At 46.7% G+C, this 23391-nt stretch overlaps 1 protein-coding gene across 2 annotated transcripts in view; it reads left to right on the top strand.

The window, feature by feature from the left end:
* Positions 1-5917: 5917 nt before the first annotated feature.
* The window catches only part of MCC (MCC regulator of Wnt signaling pathway), a 400040-nt gene continuing 382566 nt past the window's right edge, over positions 5918-23391 (top strand). Inside the window, exon 1 of one of the 2 annotated variants that reach the window (XM_006134467.5) lies at positions 5918-6345. In XM_006134467.5, the coding sequence (XP_006134529.2) occupies positions 6206-6345 (140 nt within the window). In that variant the 5' untranslated portion in view covers positions 5918-6205. The remainder of the gene's footprint in view (positions 6346-23391) is intronic. The other variant, XM_025190402.3, reaches the window with a different exon arrangement.

Genomic DNA, 23391 nt, shown 5'->3' on the forward strand with positions numbered 1-23391 from the left:
CTGTTCTGATATAGCTGCTGCACAATAACTATGTGGACACTCTTATGCCTAAACAAAAGTGACTTTATTTTAAAAAAAATTAATTGACTTCAGGAGTGGAGTAATTATTCTGGTATAAACTCATTTTTATTTTGGTCTGGCGTTCAAACAGGGAAGTTACTCCAGAATAGCTAAACTATACTTGAAGATCTATAGTCAAATATCTATGCTGGGAAATTTCCCTCGTAGACAAACCTATAAAAAAGATTATGCAAAGAGCAAAAAGTACATACAGTAAATTTCCGATAATCCCCGGCACCTTTAGGACCCAGGGGGTGCCGGATTATCAAATATGCTGGACTATCAGAAGGGGGGGTTATGAGGGGTCTGGAGTGGGATGGGAGGGGATGCCACCCCAGGCCCCTCATAGCCCCCCCTTACGATAGTCCGGCTCTGCCCCAGGTGTCCCTGATTCAGCTGCTGCTGGTCAGTTTCAGCAGCAGCTGAATCGGGGATGCCTGCAATAGAGCAGCTGGGGTGCTGCCGGGTTGGTCCAACAGCGCCGAGGGGCGGCGCTACGGCACCAACCCAGCAGCATTCCAGCTGCTCTTGGGGACGCCTGGGGCAGAGCAGCTGGAGTGCTGCCAGGTTGGTCCCGCAGCGCCAAAGGACGGCGCTGCAGGACCAACCCGGCAGGACCCCAGCTGCTCTGCCCCAGGGGCCCCGGATTCAGCCGCTGCTGAAACAGATCAGCGGCTGATGCCAGGAAGCCCGGGGCAGAGCTGCTCTGCCCGGGGCATCCTGGAATCAGCCGCTGATCTGTTTCAGCAGCGGCTGACTTGGGGACCCCTGGGGCAGAGCAACTGGGGTCCTGCCGGGTTGGTCCCGCAGCGCCGTCCTTTGGCGCTGCGGGACCAACGCGGCAGCACTCCAGCTGCTCTGCCCCAGACGTCCCCAAGAGCAGCTGGGGTGCTGCCGGGTTGGTCCCGCAGCCCCGAGGGGCAGTGCTACGAGACCAACCCGGCAGCACCCCAGCTGCTCTGCTCCCGGCTTCCCCAATTCAGCTGCTGGTCAGTTTCAGCAGCAACTGAATGGGGGAAGCCTGTCCGGCTGCCCCAGCACTTCCGGGTTCCTGATGGTGCCAGACCATCAGGAGTCCCGGAGCATTGGATGCCAGACTAATGGAGTTTTACTGTACTCTGTATTCAGATCATTGCTCATCTCCTGGTTGTTATGTTTTGATTTAATTGTTAGAAATACTCAAAAGGCCTGATCTGGCAAAACTTTATTTAAGTAATCTTTAGATCCCCGTGCAGATACAAACTTTGTTTCTGTCTCCACATCCATATCTGCAAACCGAGCCATGGATGGATGTCACGGATATAAAGTGGACATCCACAAATCTGCAAGATTCTACATACAAAATGTATATCTATATACACATCTGTATCTGCAAAAATGGGCCATGGATATCTGCATCCACATCTGAAAGCAGATATCCGTGGATTTGCAGGGCTCTATTCAAGTGACTTTCTCTGTGTGACTATACCTCTTACCCTGCATGTAGGACCAAAGTGCATATTTCCTTGTAACCATTACATTTACTTTTCTAAATCATATCAGAGAAGTAATAATTGGTACCTACATACAGGGCATATGCAGCGTAGCAAAAGAGTTGAAACTCAATTATGATATAAAAACTTATCTACAAGTGGATTTTGATCACAAGTTTGAGTAGGCATGAGTTTAAAATACGCTTCAGATATTCACAAATCCTACATGTTAAATAATTTAGTCTGAATCCTAGTTTGAGAAGTAGCTGATAATAAAGCTGGTTGAAAACATATTTTCCCCTATAAAATATTGATAAAAATGAAAAAAAAAGGATTTTGGACTAGAAAGGCAGGCAGCTGCTTACAGCAGGATCTTGTTGCTGTGTTACATAATGTTTTAAATTAAACAATAATGTTAATACAAGCTATCTGCGCCTTAACTATCAGAACAATATAAGCACCTTTGTGCTCTGACTTATGTTAACTTCTGCAATGTCCACTTGCAAATATAGGCAGCTTATTTAAGTACTACTTTGAAGTAGGAATATGATCCTCCGGAAAAGGGCACTTTTTCCGGAGGATCGGGGCCAGTGTAGACGCTCTTTTCCGGCTTTTCTAAAAGCCGGAAAAAAGCGGCGGACATTTTTATTTAAATGCCGCAGGGGATATTTAAATCCCCCGCGGATTTCCCTATTACGATCTCTGAAATTACCATGCCCCTTTCGGAAAAGGGGCCAGTGTAGACGAGCCCGAGAGGATCTTCCCTTTTATCCCATGACAGCTTAATTTACTTAAGAGCCTTTGGTGAGACTTGTTAAAGACTTTATCTGGAAATCTAAGTACACTATATTCCCTCTTGTCCCAAACTTATTGACAACCCCCCTCCAAAGAACTCAAGTAGATTAGTAAGGTATGATTTCCCAAATTATGTTGACTTTTCCTCAACAAATTATGTTAATCTATTTGTCTGACAATTCTGTTCTTTGCCCAGTACTGAAATTAGACTTACTCATCTGTAATTGCCAGGATCACCTCTAGAGCCTTTTTTGAAAATTGGTGTCACATTAGCTATCTTGCAGTCATTTGATACAGAAGCTGATTTAAAGGATAGATTATAAACCAGGTTGTTAGCTCCACAATTTCACATTAGAGTTCTAAAAGAACTCTTGGGTAAATGTCATCTGATCCTGGTGGCTTGTTACTGTTTAGTTTATCAAATTCTTACAAAATCTCCTCTAATTACACCTTAATCTGGGACAGTTCCTCAGATGTGTCACCTAAAAAGAATGGCTCAGGTTTGGGAATATCTCTCTAACACCGTGGTCACCAATCCGTCGATTGTGATCGACTAGTCGATCGCGAGGTGTTTGCGCACCCCCACCTCCCATTTGCCCCCCTACCTACCTCTAGTGTAGTGCCGGCTTCCTGCGGGGTGGACAGAAGTCCTGGGTGAAGCCCGCATCATGTCTGGGGGCTCTGGAAGTGCGCAGGCTGCTCCCCTCCCACAGCTCTGTCATGTGCTGGGAGAGGGGGCATCGGCTCCAGAAGAGGAGTACAGTGGCTTCCCTGGGAGGGGTGAGTTCAGCGCAGGGATTTCCCTGCACCATGGGAGCGGGGGTCGGCCCCGGGGTTTGGCCTGGGGAGGCTTCCGCGGGGGTTTGTCCGTGTGGTGGGAGGGGAGTTTGGCCCCGCCGGAGAGGCAGCTCTGCCGCGGGGCAGGCATCCGCAGGGGTTGGCCGCAATGCGAGAGGGGGCTGTCTTGGTTAGACCGCGCTGCGGGAGGGGAGTTTGGCCCCAGGGCAGGTGCCCACGGGGGGTTTGGCCCCACCGCAGGAACAGGGGGTTGGCCCCAGGGCAGGCACACGCGGGGTTTCCCTGCACCGCGGGGGGGGAGGGGAGAGTCGGGCCCGGAGGAAGCACGTGCTGGCTTCCCTCGGGGGGGGAGAGAGGGGAGAATCCTGGGAGGAGGTAGATGCAGGGGACTCTCTGCTGCCACTGGCACTCCGACCCCCCGTCTGCACTCCGCGCTCCCCAGACCTCACTCCCCTGTCCCCAGCTACAGAACTCTGCCCCATTCCCATCCCCACTCCCCAAACTCTGTCCCCACTGGCACTCTGTCCCCTGCTGCAGAACCCTGTCCTCTGTCCCCCTAGCACTCTGCCCCCTCTCCTCTGCCCCCTGCCACAGAACTCTGTCCCCACAAAATGTATAATTATAAATACTTCATTTTAGATGTAAATAGCATGAATAAAAATCAGATCATTTATTTCATAACTATAAACACATGATTTTAATTTTATATATCAAATACTTTAAAAATAAACTGTTTATCAGAGTGTGTAAGTAAGGGCTATGTATAGCAAGTGATGGACAGGAGGAGAATAGAGAGGGTGGGGCTTCAAGGAATGGGCGGGGCGTTAGATCTTCCCCTGTTCTGAAATTTAAAAAGTGATCTTGGGTGTAAAAAGGTTGGAGACCACTGCTCTAACACCATCAGCTGTGAAGACCAATGCAAAGAATGAATTTAGTTTCTCCACAATGAACTTACCATCCTTGAATGCTCCGTTAGCATCTTGATTGCCATGTAGCCCCACTGGTTCTTTTGCAGGCTTCCTACTTCTGGGCTGTGTCTCGACTGGCAAGTTTTTCCGCAAAATCATCTGCTTTTGCGGAAAAACTTGCCAGCTGTCTAAACTGGCCGCTTGAATTTCTGCAAAAGCACTGACAATCTCATGTAAGATTGTCAGTGCTTTTGCGGAAATACTATGCTGCTCCCGTTCGGGCAAAAGTCTTTTTCCGAAAAACTTTTGCGCAAAAGGGCCAGTGTAGACAGAAGACATTTGTTTTCTGCAAAAAAGCCCCGATCGCGAAAATGGCGATCGGGGCTTTTTTGCGGAAAAGCGCGTCTAGATTGGCCACGGACGCTTTTCCGCAAAAAGTGCTTTTGCGGAAAAGCGTCCTGCCAATCTAGACGTGATTTTCTGAAAATGCTTTTAACGGAAAACTTTTCCGTTAAAAGCATTTCCGGAAAATCATGCCAGTGTAGACGTAGCCCTGATGTACTTTTTTTTCTATTAAATTTTGAATTTTTGGTTAGTTGTTCTTCAAATTCCTTTTTGACCTTCCTAATTATATTTTTACACTTCATTTGATATAGTTTATGATCCTTTCTATTTTCCTTAATAGGACTTACCTTTCATTTTCTAAATTACGCCTTTTTATCTCTCACTTTGGTAAGACACAGTGGCAATTTTTTTTCTGTTACTTTTTTTTATAATTTGGGGTATACGTTGAGCCTCTAGTATGGTGTCTTTGAAAAGCTTCTGTGCAGCTTGCAGGGATTTTACTTTTGACATTACCTTTCATTTCTGTTTAATTAACCTTCTCATTTTTGTGTAGTTACCCTTCCTGAAATTAAATGCCACAGTGTTGGGCTGCTGTGATGTTTTTCCCACCACAGGGATTTCCAAGCAGTCCAGCTATAGTCAACTCTTGTACCAGAGTTTGAGATCCATTTAGGATTTAGGATTGTGGAAAGGTGTGTGTGTGTGGGGGGGGGGAGATGGAGGTAAGAGGTGGGGTTTAGGTGGAGAGGATCCATCATGTGGCAGGTGCCCCCTTTTTTGTCCTTCCACAGCAGTAGCCTATGGGCTGGACCAAACCTGAGCAGCACTCAGGTTGCAGTGCCTGCCCAGCCCTGTATGAAGGCTCACTGCAGGATGAGTGCTAGGCAGACTTGTCTGAAACTCACACCCAAGGGCTTCCATTTTGTGGAGACTGAAACGCAATAAAACACTCTCCACCCCCCACAAAAAAAATTGTCATGGGGCTCTACAAATGCCTATTGGTGGCAAAAGGTTGCAGCAACCTCTGAACATCAGGACTATTGAGCGATCCAGAAAAGAACAGCCTTACAAGGTCAGTCCAATGCTCCCTCCAGCCGCACCTGGCCTTCCACACCCCCGCCCCTTCGCAGGGAGTGAGCAGAACAGGACAGTTTATGGACACAGACCCCTCTTGTGCCCCGGATCCGAACTTCTGGCAACCCCTCCCGGGACACCCGCTAAGCTCCACACAGCTGGGCAACAGGCTGGGCCGCTCCATGACTCGGCAAGGGAAGCGGGCTGGGGTGCGGGAGAGAGTTGGCCTCCGGGCGCCAGCTCCCCAGCAGGCTGCGGCAGGCACAGCTGCAGGGGCACAGCGCCCGGCCGGCGCCCAGAGCATGCGTGGGCAGCGCGCCAGACTCAGGCGTGCGGCAGCGGCTCCGCTTCCCCCCGAGCGGTCCCGGGTTCCCAGGACCGGGTCCCACCGGCAGCGAAGCCGCACCCACGGCCCGGGGCAGCTCTGCCGGGCGCTCCTCCCCACCCGCTCCCCCAGCAGCGGCCCCGGCTCCGGCGCATTCCTCCCTCTGGCGGACGCGCCGGAGCCGAGCTGGGAAGTGTGAGCGGGCGGGCGCGCGCTCCCCCGGCGCCTTCCAGGCTAGAACGCGAATCCTGGGCCCAGGAAGCGGGGCGCGTGCGCGAGCGCTGAGCTCGTGCGCGCGGAGCGCCGGGGCTCGCCACCCCTGCGCCGCTGCTCGCGAGCCGCGCTCTGCCTGCACGGCGGGGAGGGCTCGTGCGGACAGAGGGTCCCGAGCACCGCGGGCTGCGCTGCCTGCTCCTGAGCAGAGCCGCATGATGGCGGCAGCGGTGGTGGAGGTGAGCGCCAGCAGCACCGGGAGCAGCAGCAGCGACACGTCCAGCACCGGCGAGGAGGAGAGGATGAGGCGCCTCTTCCAGACCTGCGATGGCGACGGGGACGGCTACATCAGCAGGTAACAGCCGCGAGGGGAGGCAAGGGCTTGTGCAGCGGGGATCCTCGCCCCTCAAAAAGTGAAACCGCAAGTTCTCAGCAAGTTTCTCGGGGAGAGTTTGCGGCCAGTGGCGCTGTGCATTCGGGGCTGCCTCTCCCGTGAGCAATAGGGGCAGCCTGGAGAGTAGGACCATCCTTTCTCAGCTCAGCTTGCGGGACCTTCTTGGCTAGTAGTTCTCATCTTTCGTTTGGGTAGATCTGGGCACCACGTTTAGTATTTACAAGAATCCTTGGCTCAAGCGATGCTTCTGTTTTGCCTCAACTACTTCAGATGATGTAAAATGAGATTGAGCCCTTTTTAGCATAAAAGGAGGTGAGAGCTCCTTTAGGGGGCAACATTCTTGCACTGTCCTGCTACTGTGGGCAGCAGCTAGGAAGGTGAATTCACATCAACTTCTGGAAGTTAGCCCTGTGCAAGTCTAGCTTGTACATCTATAGTCCCACCCACTCAGTCATTCTGCTGGTGCCGTTTCCCAAAGGAACAGCACGATGCTGTCTCACTAGTATTCAAACTTTACAGCACAATATTTGGATGAATCATTTGCCTCAGATTTACAGCTATGCAGCCATATCCGACATTCTCTTCTGAAATGTGTCTTATTTGGTGTTTTCTTCCAAACTTCTGGGTTAGAAAAGTGATATTGGCTCAGCCTGCCTTGCTTCCTTTCTGGATAACTTTCCTTTTCTTTAGAGTAGTGGGGATTAGCCAAAAGTTTAGTGTACTGTATATATCACATCAGTACTATCAAATAGGTGTTTAGGAATCAAGGCGGGTTTTGTACAGACATCATACAGCGCTAATTGTCCAGGGCCAACATCTTTTTACAATATTTTAACAGATTTGATTGTTATTGACATTTCTATTAACACAGACAAGGTAACTTCCAAAAGGCCCACAAAGACTAACCCCTATGAGTCAGATGTCTTCACTCTAATACAGGAGTGGGGAACCCTTTTTGGGTCGGGGGCCTCTGACCCACAGAAAAAATCAGTCAGGAGCTGTACACAAGTGTGAAGTGAAGTGAGAAGCCCCTGAGTGAGAAGGAGAAAGACTCCCCACCTTCCCCTTGCACACCAGAGCCTAGGGGGGCCCAGCCTAGTAAAGTTTGTGTGCTCCAGCCCTGTACGCAGGTGGTAGAGGGGCTGGAGTGCCAGTACAGGCTCCTCAATGTGGAGCCTCAGAGAGACGGATCCAGGCAGGCTGGGGGCTGCATCAGCTCGCCCGGGCCTGAGCTTCTCCACCCCAGCTCTAACATATTAGTTGTAAGTGGTGTACAGGCAGTCCCCGACTTACGCGGATCCAACTTATGTCGGATCCGCACTTACGAACGGGGCTTTCTCGCCCCGGAGCTCACAGGCAGCGATCCGCCACCTCGACCTCCGGGGCGAGAAAAACTGCTCCCAGTGCCACTGGTCTGTTGGAGACCGTCTCTGGCGGACGCGCTGGAGCCGAGCTGGGAAGTGTGAGTGGGCACGCGCTCCCGCGGCGCCTTCCAGGCTAGAACACGAATCCTGGGCCCAGGAAGCAGGGCGCGTGCGCGAGTGCTGAGCTCGTGCGCGCGGAGCGCCCGGGCTCGCCACCTTCCCCTTCCCCTTCTGAGGCCAGAGCAAAGCCTCAGAAGCGCAGGAACCCGCCGCTGCTGCGGCTTCGCTCACGGTGCCCCTGGTCTGCTGGGGACCGTCTCCAGCAGACCAGGGGCACCGGGAGCGAAGCCCCAGCTGCGGTGTGGTCCCGTGCCTCTGAGGCTTTGCCAGAGCAAAGCCTCAGAGGCGCAGCACCCCGCTGCCACTGCGGCTTTGCTCCCCGTGTCCCTGGTCTGCTGCGGGGGGGGGGGGGAGGACGCAGCTAGTGTGCCCCTCCCCCCCAGCAGACCAGGCTTTTGTTGCCGGACCCTGGGGCAGAGCAGCTGGGGTGCTGCCGGTTGGTCCCGCAGCTCCGCTCTGGGCACTACTGGACCAACCCGGCAGCACCCCAGCTGCTCTGCCCCAGGAGTCCTGATTCAGCCACTGCTGGTCAGTTTCAGCAGCGGCTGAATCAGGACGCCTGGGGCAGAGCAGCTGGGGTGCTGCTGGGTTGGTCCAGTAGCGCCGAGGAGCGGTGCTACTGGAGCAACCCAGCAGCACCCCAGCTGCTCTGCCCCAGGCGTCCCCAAGTTAGCCGCTGCGCGCTGACTACAGGAAGCCCGAGGCAGAGTTGCTCCGCCCCAGGCTTCCTGGAATCAGCGCTGATCAGTTTCAGCAGCAGCTGACTTGGGGACGCTTGGGGTTCTTAAGTTGAATCTGTATGTAAGTCAGAACTGGCGGTCAGTTTCAGCAGCGGCTGAATCTGGACGCCAGTTCCGACTTACATACAGATTCAACTTAAGAACAAACCTACAGTCCCTATCTTGTACGTAACCCGGGGACTGCCTGTACAATGCTTTAAAACTTCCTTTGCTATTCTTGTGCATGCATATAATTGTAGCTGTGTCTTTGTTGAGATGATATGCTTGCAATTGTGTGGGCATGTGTGGACTCTTGTACCCACACAAAATCAGTTTAAGGATCAGATAAAATCTTCGTGGCAGTGATGGGCGTTAAATGTCTAGTGTGCAGTACTGTGCATGTTGTTGGAAATACATATCACACCCTAGATATTTGTACATCCGTAGCTAGCAGAAATCTGTTTTAAGCAGGAGAGGACTAGTGGCAGGATTTTTTCTGTAAAAGGCCTTCAAATTTTTTTATAAGCTTTCAGAGTCAGAATAGGATTTTCAAGGGTGTTTGGTACCTGTAGCTGCAAATTAATTCAGTAAAAGTGCTCTGCACTTTTGAAAAATTGAGGTGTGAGAGAAAGTTACTAATCTATCCTAAGACCTCCTTTGAAACCTAAGAACATGACGCTGAATAGAGGTCAAGTGAGTATAATTCTTGACACAGTTTGAAATTAGACAATTACTGAAAATCTCAAATTCTATGCATCAGTAAATAATGGGACTTTATATCTGTAGGTTATTTAAAAAAGAGCCATTTTATGTTAGCCATTTTGCCATTTGTTTTTTAATAGACATTCTGAGTATTTTTTCCAAATAGGGAGCTATTTTTAATGATTATTCTGAAATGAAAATAATTAAAATGTACACTTGTATATACCAGTGTATCAATCCAGTATGGCATTTGCCTTTCAGTTTTGTATATCATACAAATTATTTTGCCTGTCAGAAAACTTGAAACACTTGTTTACAATATATGTTGTCTGATTATAATAACTTGCTGATATACCACTGCTACTTTTTTTTCTATGTAAACTGAAGTGCAGTTTAATCAACTACTGTAGTTAGCGTACTCAAAACTTGCTAATGAAATGTTAATATATTGCTTTATGTGGACAATTAGGGGACAGTAATGAGCCATCAAACCAGAGTGCTGTATTTTAAATTAGCTTTGCTCCTATTTATCTCAAAAGCTGGGAAACAGTTTAATTAAAAAGGAAAAAAATGACACTATGAAGAAGTATTGCAAGTAACATGAAAGAGAGAACTATAAAAAAGATAAAACTTCTAAAGTGGATATCTTCCAGAAAAACAGAATCTCACTGCAGACAGCAATAGCTAAATGGAAATGTAAAGGAGACCAAATTGACATTCTTCACAGAACCCCCGCCCCCCCCCCCAGAAGAGCTAGAAAATAGTTCTCTAAGTTTAGGATTATCAATCTTTCAAGATGAGAGTTGCAAAGAATGATAACTTCATTTATAAGAAATCCACTTAAAAATGTTAAATGAAAGTGCGTTTCTAGGCCATTCAAGAGATAATCAGTGAATTGTATATTACTGTCACAGCTCATTCTAAATCTCACCCAAAAATTCTGCGGGCTGAGCTTCTAAAATTCCAAACTGGTGTAGGAGGGGCACTGGAATACATCAGGAAACAAATAGAACACAAAAGAAAGGGGTTGAAAGCCAGAGCAAAGGTATCGGGTGACTTTGGGTCCATTATTGATGGTTAATAACCTACTTTGGAAAGGGAAATGTATTTTCAGTTGAGCAATGGTATATGCACTTGGTCCAAAAAAAAGTAATATAGATCTTTTAAACTTAATATTTTTAGGAAAATGATCAAGATATTTTGTATGTCATTAATTTTTCTTAAGCCTATCAATTAGGTTTTAGTCGTAAGCAAAAGGCACAGATAATATGTTGATTTCCTTGGACATGGATCTTGGAAATGGAATGTATCCCTCTCTTGGCATTGCATACTGCTCTTTTTTTCTTCTAATGTACTTTACCTAAATTCTGTATGCAGAAGTGGGTATGCTCAATGGTTCTCAGGCATTTTCATAGTATGGGTCATCTGCAGTGAGGTGGTTGTGTTTCAGACATTTCCTTCCCATTCACAATAACACAACATTCATGTGGCACTCTGTTTACATGGAAAAATAATTTTAGGAAAGTGCTTTTGAATTGTATCTCCTTTTAATGTAATGCGTTTGTCCTTTTTGAAATGTTAATTGTGCTATCTTCTTTTCCTTTTTTATTTAATCTTAACCTGCTATCTATACTTTCTTTTTGTTGCTGCATCTTTCTCTTCTCTTTCTCTCTACTCTGCTAGACATGCTGCCTGGCTTCCTCTCTTGTCCTACTTCTCTGGATTTTTCTTTACTTTCTTTGTCCACTGTGACTCTAGTTCCCATTGTTAATTCCTGTTTCCTTTGCCTTCTCTCCTATACCTCTAATAGATACAGGTCCTTCCTTGTTCATTGCTCCTTTTGCAGGCCTGCAGTTCAGCTTTGTAATAAAGATTGTGGACATCTGTAGAAGAAGCTAGAAATAAACAAAAAAACAAAGACAGAACCCTGTCATCCGCAGAGAGCTGGTTTGGGGCCACTGATGGTCACAGAGTAGATTCAGAACTGCTAGACTTTTTGAGTATGTCTACACTGCATTCCTCTTTCGAGAGAGGAATTGCAAATGAAGCGTGGATTTGAATTTCCCCCTCTTCACTTGTATAATCGCATCCGGCCGCTATTTCGAAATAAAAAACGCCATGTAGACACAGTTATTTTGAAATAAACCCCTTCTTTCGAAATAAACCCTTACTCCTTAAAAAATGAGGTTTAATGGATGGAATATAGTGGTCAGTTTATTTGAAGGCTCTTTAGAGAGTCTGCTTCAGAACCTACATATTCAGGATGATCTAGGAGACCCAGTAGAACAGTCCACACATTGTTTACATGACAGGGCAAAATAGTCATCTACTGATGTGGCACAACAAGGGTAGTTTAATTGGCAGCTGGAACTATGTAAAACAAAGACTTGTTCAGCTCGTTTGCATGTTTAAAATAGCCCCAAATTCAAGATGCTAGATTTCACATCTTTCATTCTTCTATAGCAGTATCTGCTGACAATGCAAAATAATCAGGCGTAGGACAGGTAATATATACTATTTCTGGTTTCTGATTGCGTTTAACCTCCCATGCCAACTTAGCCATGCAGGAAGCAGAAGAATCTGTATTAGTTGTGCTCACATTTTCCAAATTAGTTGGTACATCTTACACGTCAGTTATTGCTGCATTGATAAATGGCTGTCAGCAGAGGGGGTGAACATCATATTGGCACAAAACAAGATGAGTTTATTCACTTTGAAATAAAAATTATACAGAAGACCAAGAGTCAGATGATTGAAGCTTCAAGAGCTTTATCAAAAATTAGACTAGACAACATATTTCCAATTGTTAATTCCATTAGTTGCTAGAGCATCTTATGAGTGAGATTTCTGCATTAGGGAGGACAGTATTGTGGCACAAAGACATCGATAAGACACTGCAATTAACAGCAGTGTCTGGTGAAACCCGCAGCACATACAAATTCATTGACACAGTCATGCTAGGTCCTCTCTTTCATTAAAGCCCTAGTGAAAGCTCCTGATAGTGACTCATTATCCTGAAGTCTCTTTCTTCTTTAAGCTTCGTGTCACTTGCTTTCAACATGCTCTTTTATTCTGCCAGCACAAGTACTGATCTCAGTGCTGCAGCACTTGCAGCTAAGTGCATCGTCTTCACTCCTGCCTTTACTTTTCATGAAAATATCTAAGCACTGATTTTCTTGTTGGTACAGGCAGTCCCCGGGTTACATACAAGATAGGGACTATAGGTTTGTTCTTAAGTTGAATTTGTATGTAAGTTGGAACTGGCTCCAGATTCAGCTGCTGCCACTGAAACTGACCAGGGGCTGACTACAGGAAGCCGGAGGCAGAGTTGCTCTGCCCCCAGCTTCCTGGAATCAGCCTGATCAGTTTCAACAGCTGCTGAATCAGGAGACTGGGACAGAACAGATGGGGGGCTGCCCGGTAGGTTCCCACAGGACCAACCCGGCAGCACCCCAGCTGCTCTACCCCAGGCGTCCTGCAACAAAAGCCTGGTCTGCTGGGGGGGGGAGGGGCGCACTAGCAGACCAGGGAGACCGGGAGAAGCTTTTCTCGCCCCGGAGGATACGGGCAGCGATCCGCCTCCCGTGAGCTCCGGGGCAAGAAAAGCCCCGTTCGCAAGTGCGGATCCGACATATGTCGGATCCGCGTAAGTCGGGGACTGCCTGTATTTGTGCATAGATTTGCATTTTTACCTCATTTTATCTTTGTCTAGCTGTAGCAGTAAGCTCCAAGGAGTTAGGTTCCTGGAGCTCTGTCCCGGGTAGGAAGGGGAAGGCAAGGTCTGATGCAGAGTCTGCTAGACATACCAGACACTAGAGGAGAGAAACCGTGTAGAAAAATAGAGTCCCCTGCTGGTTTGGGGAAGGATTGAAGGCATGCATGTTCAGAGGAAGTGGCAGAGTAAAGTGATTCACATGGGAAACCCCGGGAAGAAATGCTTGCCTGATCAGTAGGGAGTGAGATGCCCTTCCTGGGAGCCCTTGGGGGAGAGAAGCGATTTTGGGGGTAGTTTGGAGCCAGCTATGGACATGGCAGGACTGGTTGTGTGGGCATCCAGAAGAACCATGGGCACTAATGGAAGTAATCAGTGAATAGAGGACATTACATCTCTGTGGAGGGTTGGTTATTTAAATGCAGTGCTATACTAAATGGACTCAAAACCAGGCAAGCAACCTCTCTTTGTGAGTCCGTCATAGTGCAATGTTAACATTATTTGATTTTTCCACCATGTGTGTTCTGTATGTTGCACCCTGGAACTGCCTCAGTCTTAAAGTTGCAGGACACAACTGTGTAAAGCTTTAACCTGAAAAAATACTGAGTGATAGATATTTGCGTGTAAATCAGTAAAAACTAAATTTTAATTAAAATAATCTGGTAATTTATCTGTGAAATTCAGTAAAAACTGAAAACAAGGAACACTAGTGATCTGTAAGAGGTAATGAAACCTGCCTATCTGATACATACAGGCAGTCCCCAGGTTACATGGATCCGACTTACATCGGATCCCTACTTACAAATGGGGTGAGGCAACCCCCCACTAGCTGCTTCCCCCCAGCAGACCAGGGAGACGCGGAGCGGCTTTTCTCAGCAGACACCTCAGCTTGAGAATAAAGGACTGAGGGAAGTGAGGTGTGGGAGAATAAAACTGAGCTCTGGAGAAATATTTGGCTAGAGTTTCCCCTACAATACGTACCAGTTCCGACTTACATACAAATTCAACTTAAGAACAAACCTACAGTCCCTATCTTGTACGTAACCAGGGGACTGCCTGTAGTTGGTAAAGCTCATTAAAACTATGTTGAAAGCTTCTTTTGATAGTGATTCTCAGGATTGCCTTAGGAAACTTGCCTGACTTGTCACATTACAAGAATGGCATTAATAGATCTGTGAACACTCACTGGCCCTCCAATCAGACTGTTACTTAAGTATTTCATGGGCCACAGGAGTCCTGTCTCTTCATTTTGACCCTCATCTGAGTCCCCATAATCACTTGGTAGCTCTGCAAAATCTGTGGTGATGGGCCACATGTACAGTTTAAAAAAGTCTTAAGGGCACTTTGTGACATTCTTAAAATGTTTTAGCTTACTAAAAATTTGGAAATGTGTGTTATCTGGGTTTCTTAACTTGTATGTTAATTTTATTACATATTTACAACTTATAGCTTAATAATGTTTTTATCATGAGATAAAGGTTTAGGGCGAAATTCTACCTGCTCTGAGGTCTATGGGAGTTTGTCAGTGACTTCAGTTGAACCAGAACTTCATCTATAGTGTTCCTTAGTTCTCATGTGTTTGAGGCAAGTAAAAAGTATAGTCAGGCTTGAAAAAGTTCACCAGACAGCTGCTGTCTGGAAGGCTAAACCTACTTGCCTGAGAGAGAGATAAAATTGGAGGATGGGTGGCTGCCATAAATGATGTCATAAATCCCTACTCTCTCTCCTCAGTGCAACTGGGAAGGTCAAGGGGAGGGGGATTTCTGTTAGAATGGTGTCTCTAGTTATTTTTTAGGGGGCTCCATCTTTTATGACAGCCTCTTAGATAATTTTTAAAATCATCTTCCGCTAATTGCTAGACAATAGACAGAGCTCTGGTCCTATCCAGAGCCACTACTTTGTTGAGAAGGGAAGGGTCTCCATTACAGTATTCCTAGAATTACAGTTTTAACTCATCATCATTAGCAGGCAAATTGGCACTAGTTCAAGGAGATCTATTGCTGATCGTAGTTCTTCATAGATTTCCTAGACAACCTTTTTTTTACTGTAATTGGCATCTCTCCATAGAACTGGGGTGGGCAATAATTTTGGAAGGAGGGCCACTTAACAAATTTTGGACGTGGCTGCGGGCTGACTTTGAAGGGGCTGGGCCTTGGGTGTAAGGTGCAGGGTTGAGAACTACCCTGCTGGTTACGGTGACCTTATTTTCTGAACCAGTTGCAGCTAGTAAGAACAGTTTAAATTATGAAACAGATCAAGCGTTTTAACTTTCTCATGTTAGTTTATCAAGCTTCATTTTAAATAAAGTAAAATATTATGGCCAACACAATGTTTTCTTTATTTATGGCAGGGGTGGGGAACCCTTTCAGGTCTGGGGTCACTGACCCACAAAAAAATCAGTTGGGGATCACACAAGTGAGAAGCAAAATCTGCTCCAACCCCTCCTCCCCAAACCACATTGATGTGGCCCCAACTGAGACACCTCACTCCTCTGGTGCCCCAGCCTCACGGGGTAAGGGGAAGGGAAGGGAGAAACTGAGGTTCAGGGCTTCCCAGAAACCAGATTTACTTTTCTGGGGTTCTGGAGTTAGTGGATTTCATGGACCTCCTTAGGCTCTGGGGTAGGGACAAAAATGAGGGGTACAGTGCGTGAGACAGGGCTACTAGCAAGTAGGATAGAGATGGGATGCAGGATCTGGGAGGGAGTTGGGGTGCAGAAACAGGCTGGGAATATGGTTTCTGGCCAGGTGGTAAGAGTAGAAACAAGGGAGGATGCAGCATGTGGCCAGGAGAGAGGGTGCAAGAATAAGGGAGGATGTCGGAGCAAGCCGGAAGTGCTGGGTCTTGAGGGGGAGGGAAGTGATGGGATTTGGGTGAGAGTTTCTGGACATGAGGAGGAACCTTATCTGGCTTTGTGCTCCCTTGCAGCAGTGGCTGTAGCCACACTGTCTCAGCCACCCCGGAGGGAGGTCCTGCTGCCACGACCACGTGGTCCTGGAAGCCTGAGATACCACTGCTGTGGCCATGTGGTCCAGGGCTGGCCCTGAGGCACCTTGGTCACAGGACAGCCCAGAGGCTGAAGGTACTGCTACCACAGCCACAAGGCCTGTCTCCAGGGACAGTGGCCACAAGCTGCCCCGGAGGCGCTGCCATTCTGGGCTGGCCCCGCAGGCGCCAGTGACATATCTACATGGGTTGGGGCAGGTCCTGGAGGTGCTGCGGCCACATGCCGCCCCCGGAGATGCCGTGGCCATGAGACCTGCCTCTGTGGACAGCAGCCACAGGCCTTCCTGGAGGCGCTGAAGCCACACGCCCCAGAGGTGCCACTGCTGAGGCCTGGCACTGGCCCTGGAGGCTCCTGGCACTGGCCCCGGAGGCGCTGTGGCCAGATGCCTGGGGTTGGCCTGGAGGTGCTGCTGCCACGACTTGGGGCCAGCCCCAGAGGCGATGCTACCATGGCCAGATGGCCTGGGGCTGGCTCCAGAGGCATCGCAGCTGCAGCTTGGGACCAGCCCAGACCACTTGGCCGTGGAAACGGTGCCTTCGAGGCTCTGTTGAGGAGCCTCAGCGCTGCTTCCTCTGCAGCGGACTCTGGGGGATGGAGGGTGGGGCTGAGTTCCCCCCCAACACATACCCATTGGGGGCGGAGCCTGTTATTGCCTCGCGAGGCCAATCAAATCCTAAGGCGGGCTGGATCTGAGAGGCTTTTGCCCACCCTTGCCATAGAGGTTTGTCTCTCTAGCTGTCATCTTGGCTTCTCTCTTATCTCAATCTGGATGGTCATCTTTTTAAATTCAGTCATTAGTATATCTTCTGTGGAGATAAAAGAACCCCACTCTTACCTGTTTTGGTGCTCTCCTCACTTTCTGACTTTTTTTAGTTTAATTAGATCATGTGCCTGCCATAACTTTACCCACTGTATCCTCAACTGACAGTTTTAGTACTTGGTTTGCTTAGTGAGAATCCTTCCGTGAATATTCTGTCACCATCCTTTCTCTTCTACTCAAATTTTATACTCACTCTTACTGTCAGGAACTCCTGAACTCTATTGCCTTTTGGAGGTCTGTAACTCTGATTGTGGAACCCTTCCTTTGCTGAAACTCCTATTTCTGCATTTATGTCTCCTCATCCTGAGTGCAATAATTTCTCCTTATAAACTTTTTAGGGCTGTCAAATAATTAAAAACAATAATTGCAGTACTTACAAAAGTCGCAATTAACCACAGTTTAAATTTCACTGTTAAACAATAACAGAATACCAAATGTACAATGCTCACTTTGTTGTTTTTATTATAAATATTTGCATTATAAAAAAGACCAGAGTATTTTTCAGTTTGCCTCATACAAGTACTGTAGTTCAGTCTTTTTATTGTGAAAGTGCAGTTTACAAATGTATAATTTTTTTTTACATGCCTGCACTCAAAACAAAATGTCAAACGTTAGAGCCTACAAGTCAGACATGAAGAGGCATATGAATGCTTATGTATCTGCTATGTGAATACTTTGAAATGTGGGCCATAGATGTGCCCAGTGAATGCTTGTTCTCACTTTCAGGTGACATTGAAGATAGAAGAGACTGCATTATTTCCCATAAATGTAAACAGACTTGTTTGTCTTAGTGACTGACTGAACAAGAAGTAGGACTCAGTGGATTTGTATAAGATGAATTGAAAAATACTATTTCTTTTTATAGTATAAATATTTGGAATAATAATGTAAGCACTGTACACTTTGTATTCTGTGTAGTAATTGAAATCAACATACACGTGAACCTCTTTTAATCCAGCAACCCTGGGAAACAGGATATGTTGGATTAAAGAATTTGCCGGGCCAGTGAGGGTGCTGCAGGGTCTGGGCCTGAAGGGGATTGGGGTGGGCACTTACCTGGCACCCTATTCCCAGGGGCACCCGTGGCTCCATGCTGTGTGGCACTGCCCCCTGCTGCTATGAGAGCCGTGAGGAAAAGGCTCAGGGGAAGCACATCGTTGCGCTGCCATTCCCCCAGTTGAGGGGGAAGGGAAGTAGCAGTGCGTGGAGCCACTTCCCCTTCTGCCTGCTAGTACCATACTGTTCCCAGATTAGGTGTATTTGAAAAGGTAGAAAAACATCCAAAAATCTTTATAATAAATTCAAATTGGTGTTCCATTATTGTTTCATGGTGCTATTAAAACTGTGATTAATCACAACTTTTTTTTTAATCTAGTTAATTTGTTTTGTGTAAATGCATGCATTTACTTTGATTAATTGAAATCCCTAATTATTTTTGTAAGCCCCATCTCCATTTATTTCTTTAGTCTACATTTGATGTCCTTTTCATCCCTACTTCTCCTCTGTGCTTTATATGTTGTTGAACATATAGATTAAAAACATTTCATTGTATCATTCAGGTTTACAAACATTCAATACTAATGTGCCTATTTTTGATAATATGCTTCAATAGCCCTAGCTCTGAGCTCCTTCCTGCACCCAAATTCACTCCCAGAGCTGAACTCTCTTTGCCATCCCAACCCCATGTCCTAGGCTCAGCACGGAGCCTCCTCCCACACTCAGAACTTCTCAGCCCTAGCCCAGAGCCTACACCCCAACTGGCTGCCTCAGCAGTGTGAAAGTGAGTGAGGGTTGGAGAGAGTAAGTGACAGAGGTTTGGGGGGGATTGAGTGCGTGGGGTGGAACCTCGGAGGGGGGCCAGGAGGCCTTGGAGAGGGGATGGGTTGGGGCAGGGCAAGGGTGTTTGTGTGATTTGACAGTTGGCAGCTTAACTGCAACTTTATTAAAATGGTCCAAATTCATCTGTGTAACTTCCTGTGGTTTGTGGACTTATTCCAGGGATAAAGTTGGCCATTGTATTTAAAACTATTTGAAGTACATTAGATTCAGATTTGTGTTTGATCTCACATACCAATATAGCATGTCAAACTGACATCCAGTTACAGTTTTTGGGAGATAAATAAATGACTCATGTCTTTGTAGTCCACTGGGAAAAAAAATGAAAAAGTATTTATTTGGGTTTCATGCTGTAATTCATGTAAACCCATGAACTTGATCTATTTATAGGACTGTTGAATTTATTAAGAATTTCTGTAGATAAAAAATATTATAGTATCTTTTCATTTAAACCCTAATATTAATCTGTCCAAAATTGGTGTGGGGATTGTACTTCTAATCTAATAGATGAATTTTTAAATAAAATAATTTTCAAAAATGTGTGCATATTTGTGTATGTGTTTAAATAGCTGTTCTTATTGTGCAGAACCTACAATATTTTCTCTATTGCCAGCAAAGAAGCAAAGGGTTCAGCAGATTTGAGTGGAAAGCCAGCTCTCTCGAGCACCAGCTCCTGCCTGTCTCCCTCCCTGCTGTCTCTGTGGGAAGAAGCAAGCTGGGGGGCAGGCATCTGGGACTGACCCAGCTCCAAGCCTCCAACACCCTAGGTGCCCTTTACGGAGAGTAGGGGAGGAGGAGTTGAAGCTCCTCTCTCCATCACAATTTGTATGGGAACCTTGCTTGCTGTTCTCCTTAATCAAGGAGATAGGGAAAGCGTGCTGTTTGTTGCATTCCTCACTCTAGCTGAGTAGTGTAGGGGGTCAAATGAAACTAGAACTGCTCCAGCTGGAAGACATGCACCCCTCTCCCAGCTGCACCCATTGGAGCTGTAGCAGCCATGGAGAGCTGTTTCTCACTTGGCCCCAAGGTGCTGCAGTGAGAGAGGGCTGGGGTAGTCCTCTCTCCCCAGGGCAGACTGCATACTGCTCCCCTCATCCTCAACCCCATCCCAGACCAATTTAAATGATTTAAATGAAGCATGCACATTTTCATTTTATTTTCCAAAAAAAAATATTAATTGAGTTAAGCACACAAGCAACACCAGGTAAATATTCTAGTTAATAAATAAAATAACACTTCAATGGCAGTGAGAGCAGTCAAGTGGGCTGCATCTATGCTGACAAAAATGGGACCTGGAGTATACCACCTGTGCTTGTCAATGCAGGTCCGCCAGTGGTGGGAAGAAGGCAAGCTGTGGAGTAGACAAGACTCATATGGGCTCTATTGTTACTGTAACTTTATTCCCTTCCTCAGTTTTTGGCCATTATCCAGCAGCTTGGTATATTTAAGTGGGTAGCTGTTCCTACTGCTGTTTGATGGATTGCTGCTGAGAAGATTCCCATGAGAGAGACAGCTAGATCTTTTTCTTGAAAACTTAGTGGTTCACCAGTGCAACAATTTCAGACTCTTGTTGTTCTTTGTGTATGAACACTAATTTTGTGTGTGTACGCATTTGTATTAAACTCTATTCCCAGCTGTCTGTCTGTCGTTAGTTCAGTTCAAGGTCTTGAATGATACCTCTCAGATTGTAGTATAAATGTTCAATAGCATTTCTTAAAGCTACTGTAATCAAGCTGCCAAGACATGTTTGCAGTGCAGCATAGGTTACACTCTTTCCAACAATCCCTGAAAACTAACATTTTATGAGAGGGACAAGGTGGATGAGGTAATATCTTTTTCATTGGTCCACCCTCTGTTGGTGGAAAGTACAAGTTTTTGAGCTTTGCAGACTCTGGGGAAGGAAACCAGTTTCTACAAGTTAAGATGTAATAACCCCTTATGCTTAACAACAGAGATATAAAAGTTTAACTGGTTACCTGGTAAGCATTAGTCTTACCAGCATGCTTACCTAGGAACCGGTTAACCTGAGAGCCAGATTGACAGGAGCAGCCCTCCCCATGGCAGCCTGGCTGGCAGGACCCTATCAGCAGCAGGTTTGGTGGGGCCAGAACAGTCCCCCTACTCATGATGTGCTAGCCAGCAAGACCCCTGCCACTGGAGCCCCCCAGCCCTCCATGGTTTACTGGTTAAATGATTAAAAATATATTGTTTAATCGGTTACCTTTTTTTACTAGATATTTACATCCCTACTTAATATCTCCAACTTGTCTTTAGCTCAGTCACTTTCGTATCTTTGGACCAACATGGGTACATCACCTCTGCAAACTACTGTAATTCAGTTATTGTTTTTTCATGAAATAGAAGGGGTAGAGGGCTCATATATTAAAGCAGCTCAACACTCTTAAGACAGTCTACTCAACTTTGGACTCCCCAGGGGCCACAATGATACTCACAGCACATGCTGGGCAACTTAAGTGTGGTTGCATATACATTCAAGTATATATGCAGTTGTATGCAAATAGCTTCTTTCACACTGACGGGCATGAATACAAAGATTAAGGCAAGACTATACAACATGCAGGCCTCATGTAAGTCAGTTTTGCTGATAATTAATAAAATGCAATATTTAACTGTTTTTCACCCATATGACAGCACTTTTAATGAGCAATGACAGACCAGGAATTTAACTACTAGAATGCATTTCAACTCAAGAATATTATGTTGACTTGCTGTTGTGGAACGTGTTCCCAGTAGAGGCCATGTTCAGGGGATCCTACGCATGGGCAGGGCCGCGTGTTGAGCCTCATGTAAACCCAAACCGCATCACGGGCCACAAACAAGCAGGCTGCATGTTGAGTAGCCCTGCTCTAAGATAATGCCTCTCTTTGCAATAAGCCCACAGGCTTTGCAAATGGATCTAAGATATCTTGATGAAGGAATCCTTCTCCTGCAAATCAGCAGCTGGTTGCACAGCTACTGTGCCTCTTCAGTTGTAGTTTTTATTGATACCTTTGAGATAACTGTGGCCTGTTTCCAAGGCATCTACCATCTGCACTAAGTTGCTGTTCAGTCCAAAGCATGGGATGCAATTATTAAAAAAATGATCATTTGGCTGCTGTCTGTAGCAGTTTAGTTAGAGACTGATGAAGCCCCAGTTGGGGGGCATCTTTAAGGGGATCAAGACAAGCGTTTACCTAATATATTTGATCATAAGCTGAGTTGTTTTGATAAAAAATCATGCTGTGAAGAGCGGGGGTCGGCTTATGATCAGGTCATTGTGCTTCACATTTTTTTTCCCACTGTAGGGTGTGATTAGCAAACTTCAATTCCAGACCAGCTGGGCAAACCACTGGTATGCCAGGATGTTTTATGTACCTGGAGCATCTGCAGGCATGGAGTCTGTCACCTCCCAGTTGCTGTGATTCACCATTCTGGGTAAACAGGAGCAGCAGGAAGTGGTAGCCAGCACGTCCCTTGACCCACACTGCTTCCTCTGCTCCCATTGGCTGGGAACAGCAAACAGCAGCCAGTGGAAGCTGAAAGGCTCCATGCCGATAGCCAGCATGTTCCTCAGCCTGCGCTGACACTGACGAGCTAGAACTGGAAGTTTGTACACTGCCAATGTAGGGTAGGAGGAGGAGGACAGTAGGGATGTAAAATCCCATTTAATTGGTTAACTGGTTAAACGTATTGTTTAACCAGTTAACCAATTAATGGGTGGGTGGGCTGGAGCAGCCCCTGCCTGTGGGATGCCCGGGGACAGAGGGTGCTCTGGATGTCTGGAGCAGCCTCGACCTACAGCACACCCAGGCCCACCGCAGACAGGGGCTGCTGCAGGGCAGGAGCAGCCCCCCCATCCTCAGTGGACCCCGCTGGGCTGGATCAGCCCCTGGCCCACAGCAGGTGAGGAGCTGCTCCAGCGCCCACTAGTTAACCAGAATTGGTAAGCATCACTCATTGAGGGTGATGCTTACTAGTTAACTGGTTAACCTTTCACATCCCTAGGGTACAGTGCAGAAAAAAACCCAACCGATTTATATCTTCGAAGCTTCCATTGAACACCCAGGTGCCAAATATACCAGGTGACGGCAGCAATGAACATTCATGTGGTATTAGTGCTTTTCCAACACAGTGATATAGTGATTTTATTTTTTTTAAAGCCATTAGAGCACTGTGTGAATTGATAATCATCTGGAGAGTGCCTCACCTCAGTGTCTGCCTCCAAAATGACGCTAAAACATCATCAGATCCTCAGTATGCACATGCATGTTTAACAAAGCTTTTAATTTTCAAGCTCATCTGTCTTTCAGGATATACTGCAGTTGCTGTTGGAACATGGGTTTTCCATAATACATCATCATACCAACAGCTTATATTCATATAAACCCATGGTGCCCAATTGGCTAGCCACTAGCCATATGTGACTATTTGGCCAATTGAGCGTGGCTAATTCGCTACTGCTTCAGAATTGGTTGGACACCATGTATATAAACAGTGAAGCACTCTTGAGATTTGACACACATACGAGTTAACGTCCCAAGTGCAGGTATTTTCTAACCCTTTCATGCTATTTTCTGTTGGCTGATAGTGACCAAAACCAAAACCTGTCAGTGGACACAGTCACTCCAAGTACAGCAGTTAGTACTAGTGAGAAACCAAGTGAGCGACAGACACAATGCAAGGAAGAGTCAGCTGTAAACAAACTTTATTGGATTGTGGGAAAATTA

The sequence above is a fragment of the Pelodiscus sinensis genome, chromosome 6 (assembly GCF_052426305.1).
Source record: "Pelodiscus sinensis isolate ZL-2025 chromosome 6, ASM5242630v1, whole genome shotgun sequence".
NCBI classification, from domain to species: Eukaryota; Metazoa; Chordata; order Testudines; family Trionychidae; genus Pelodiscus; species Pelodiscus sinensis.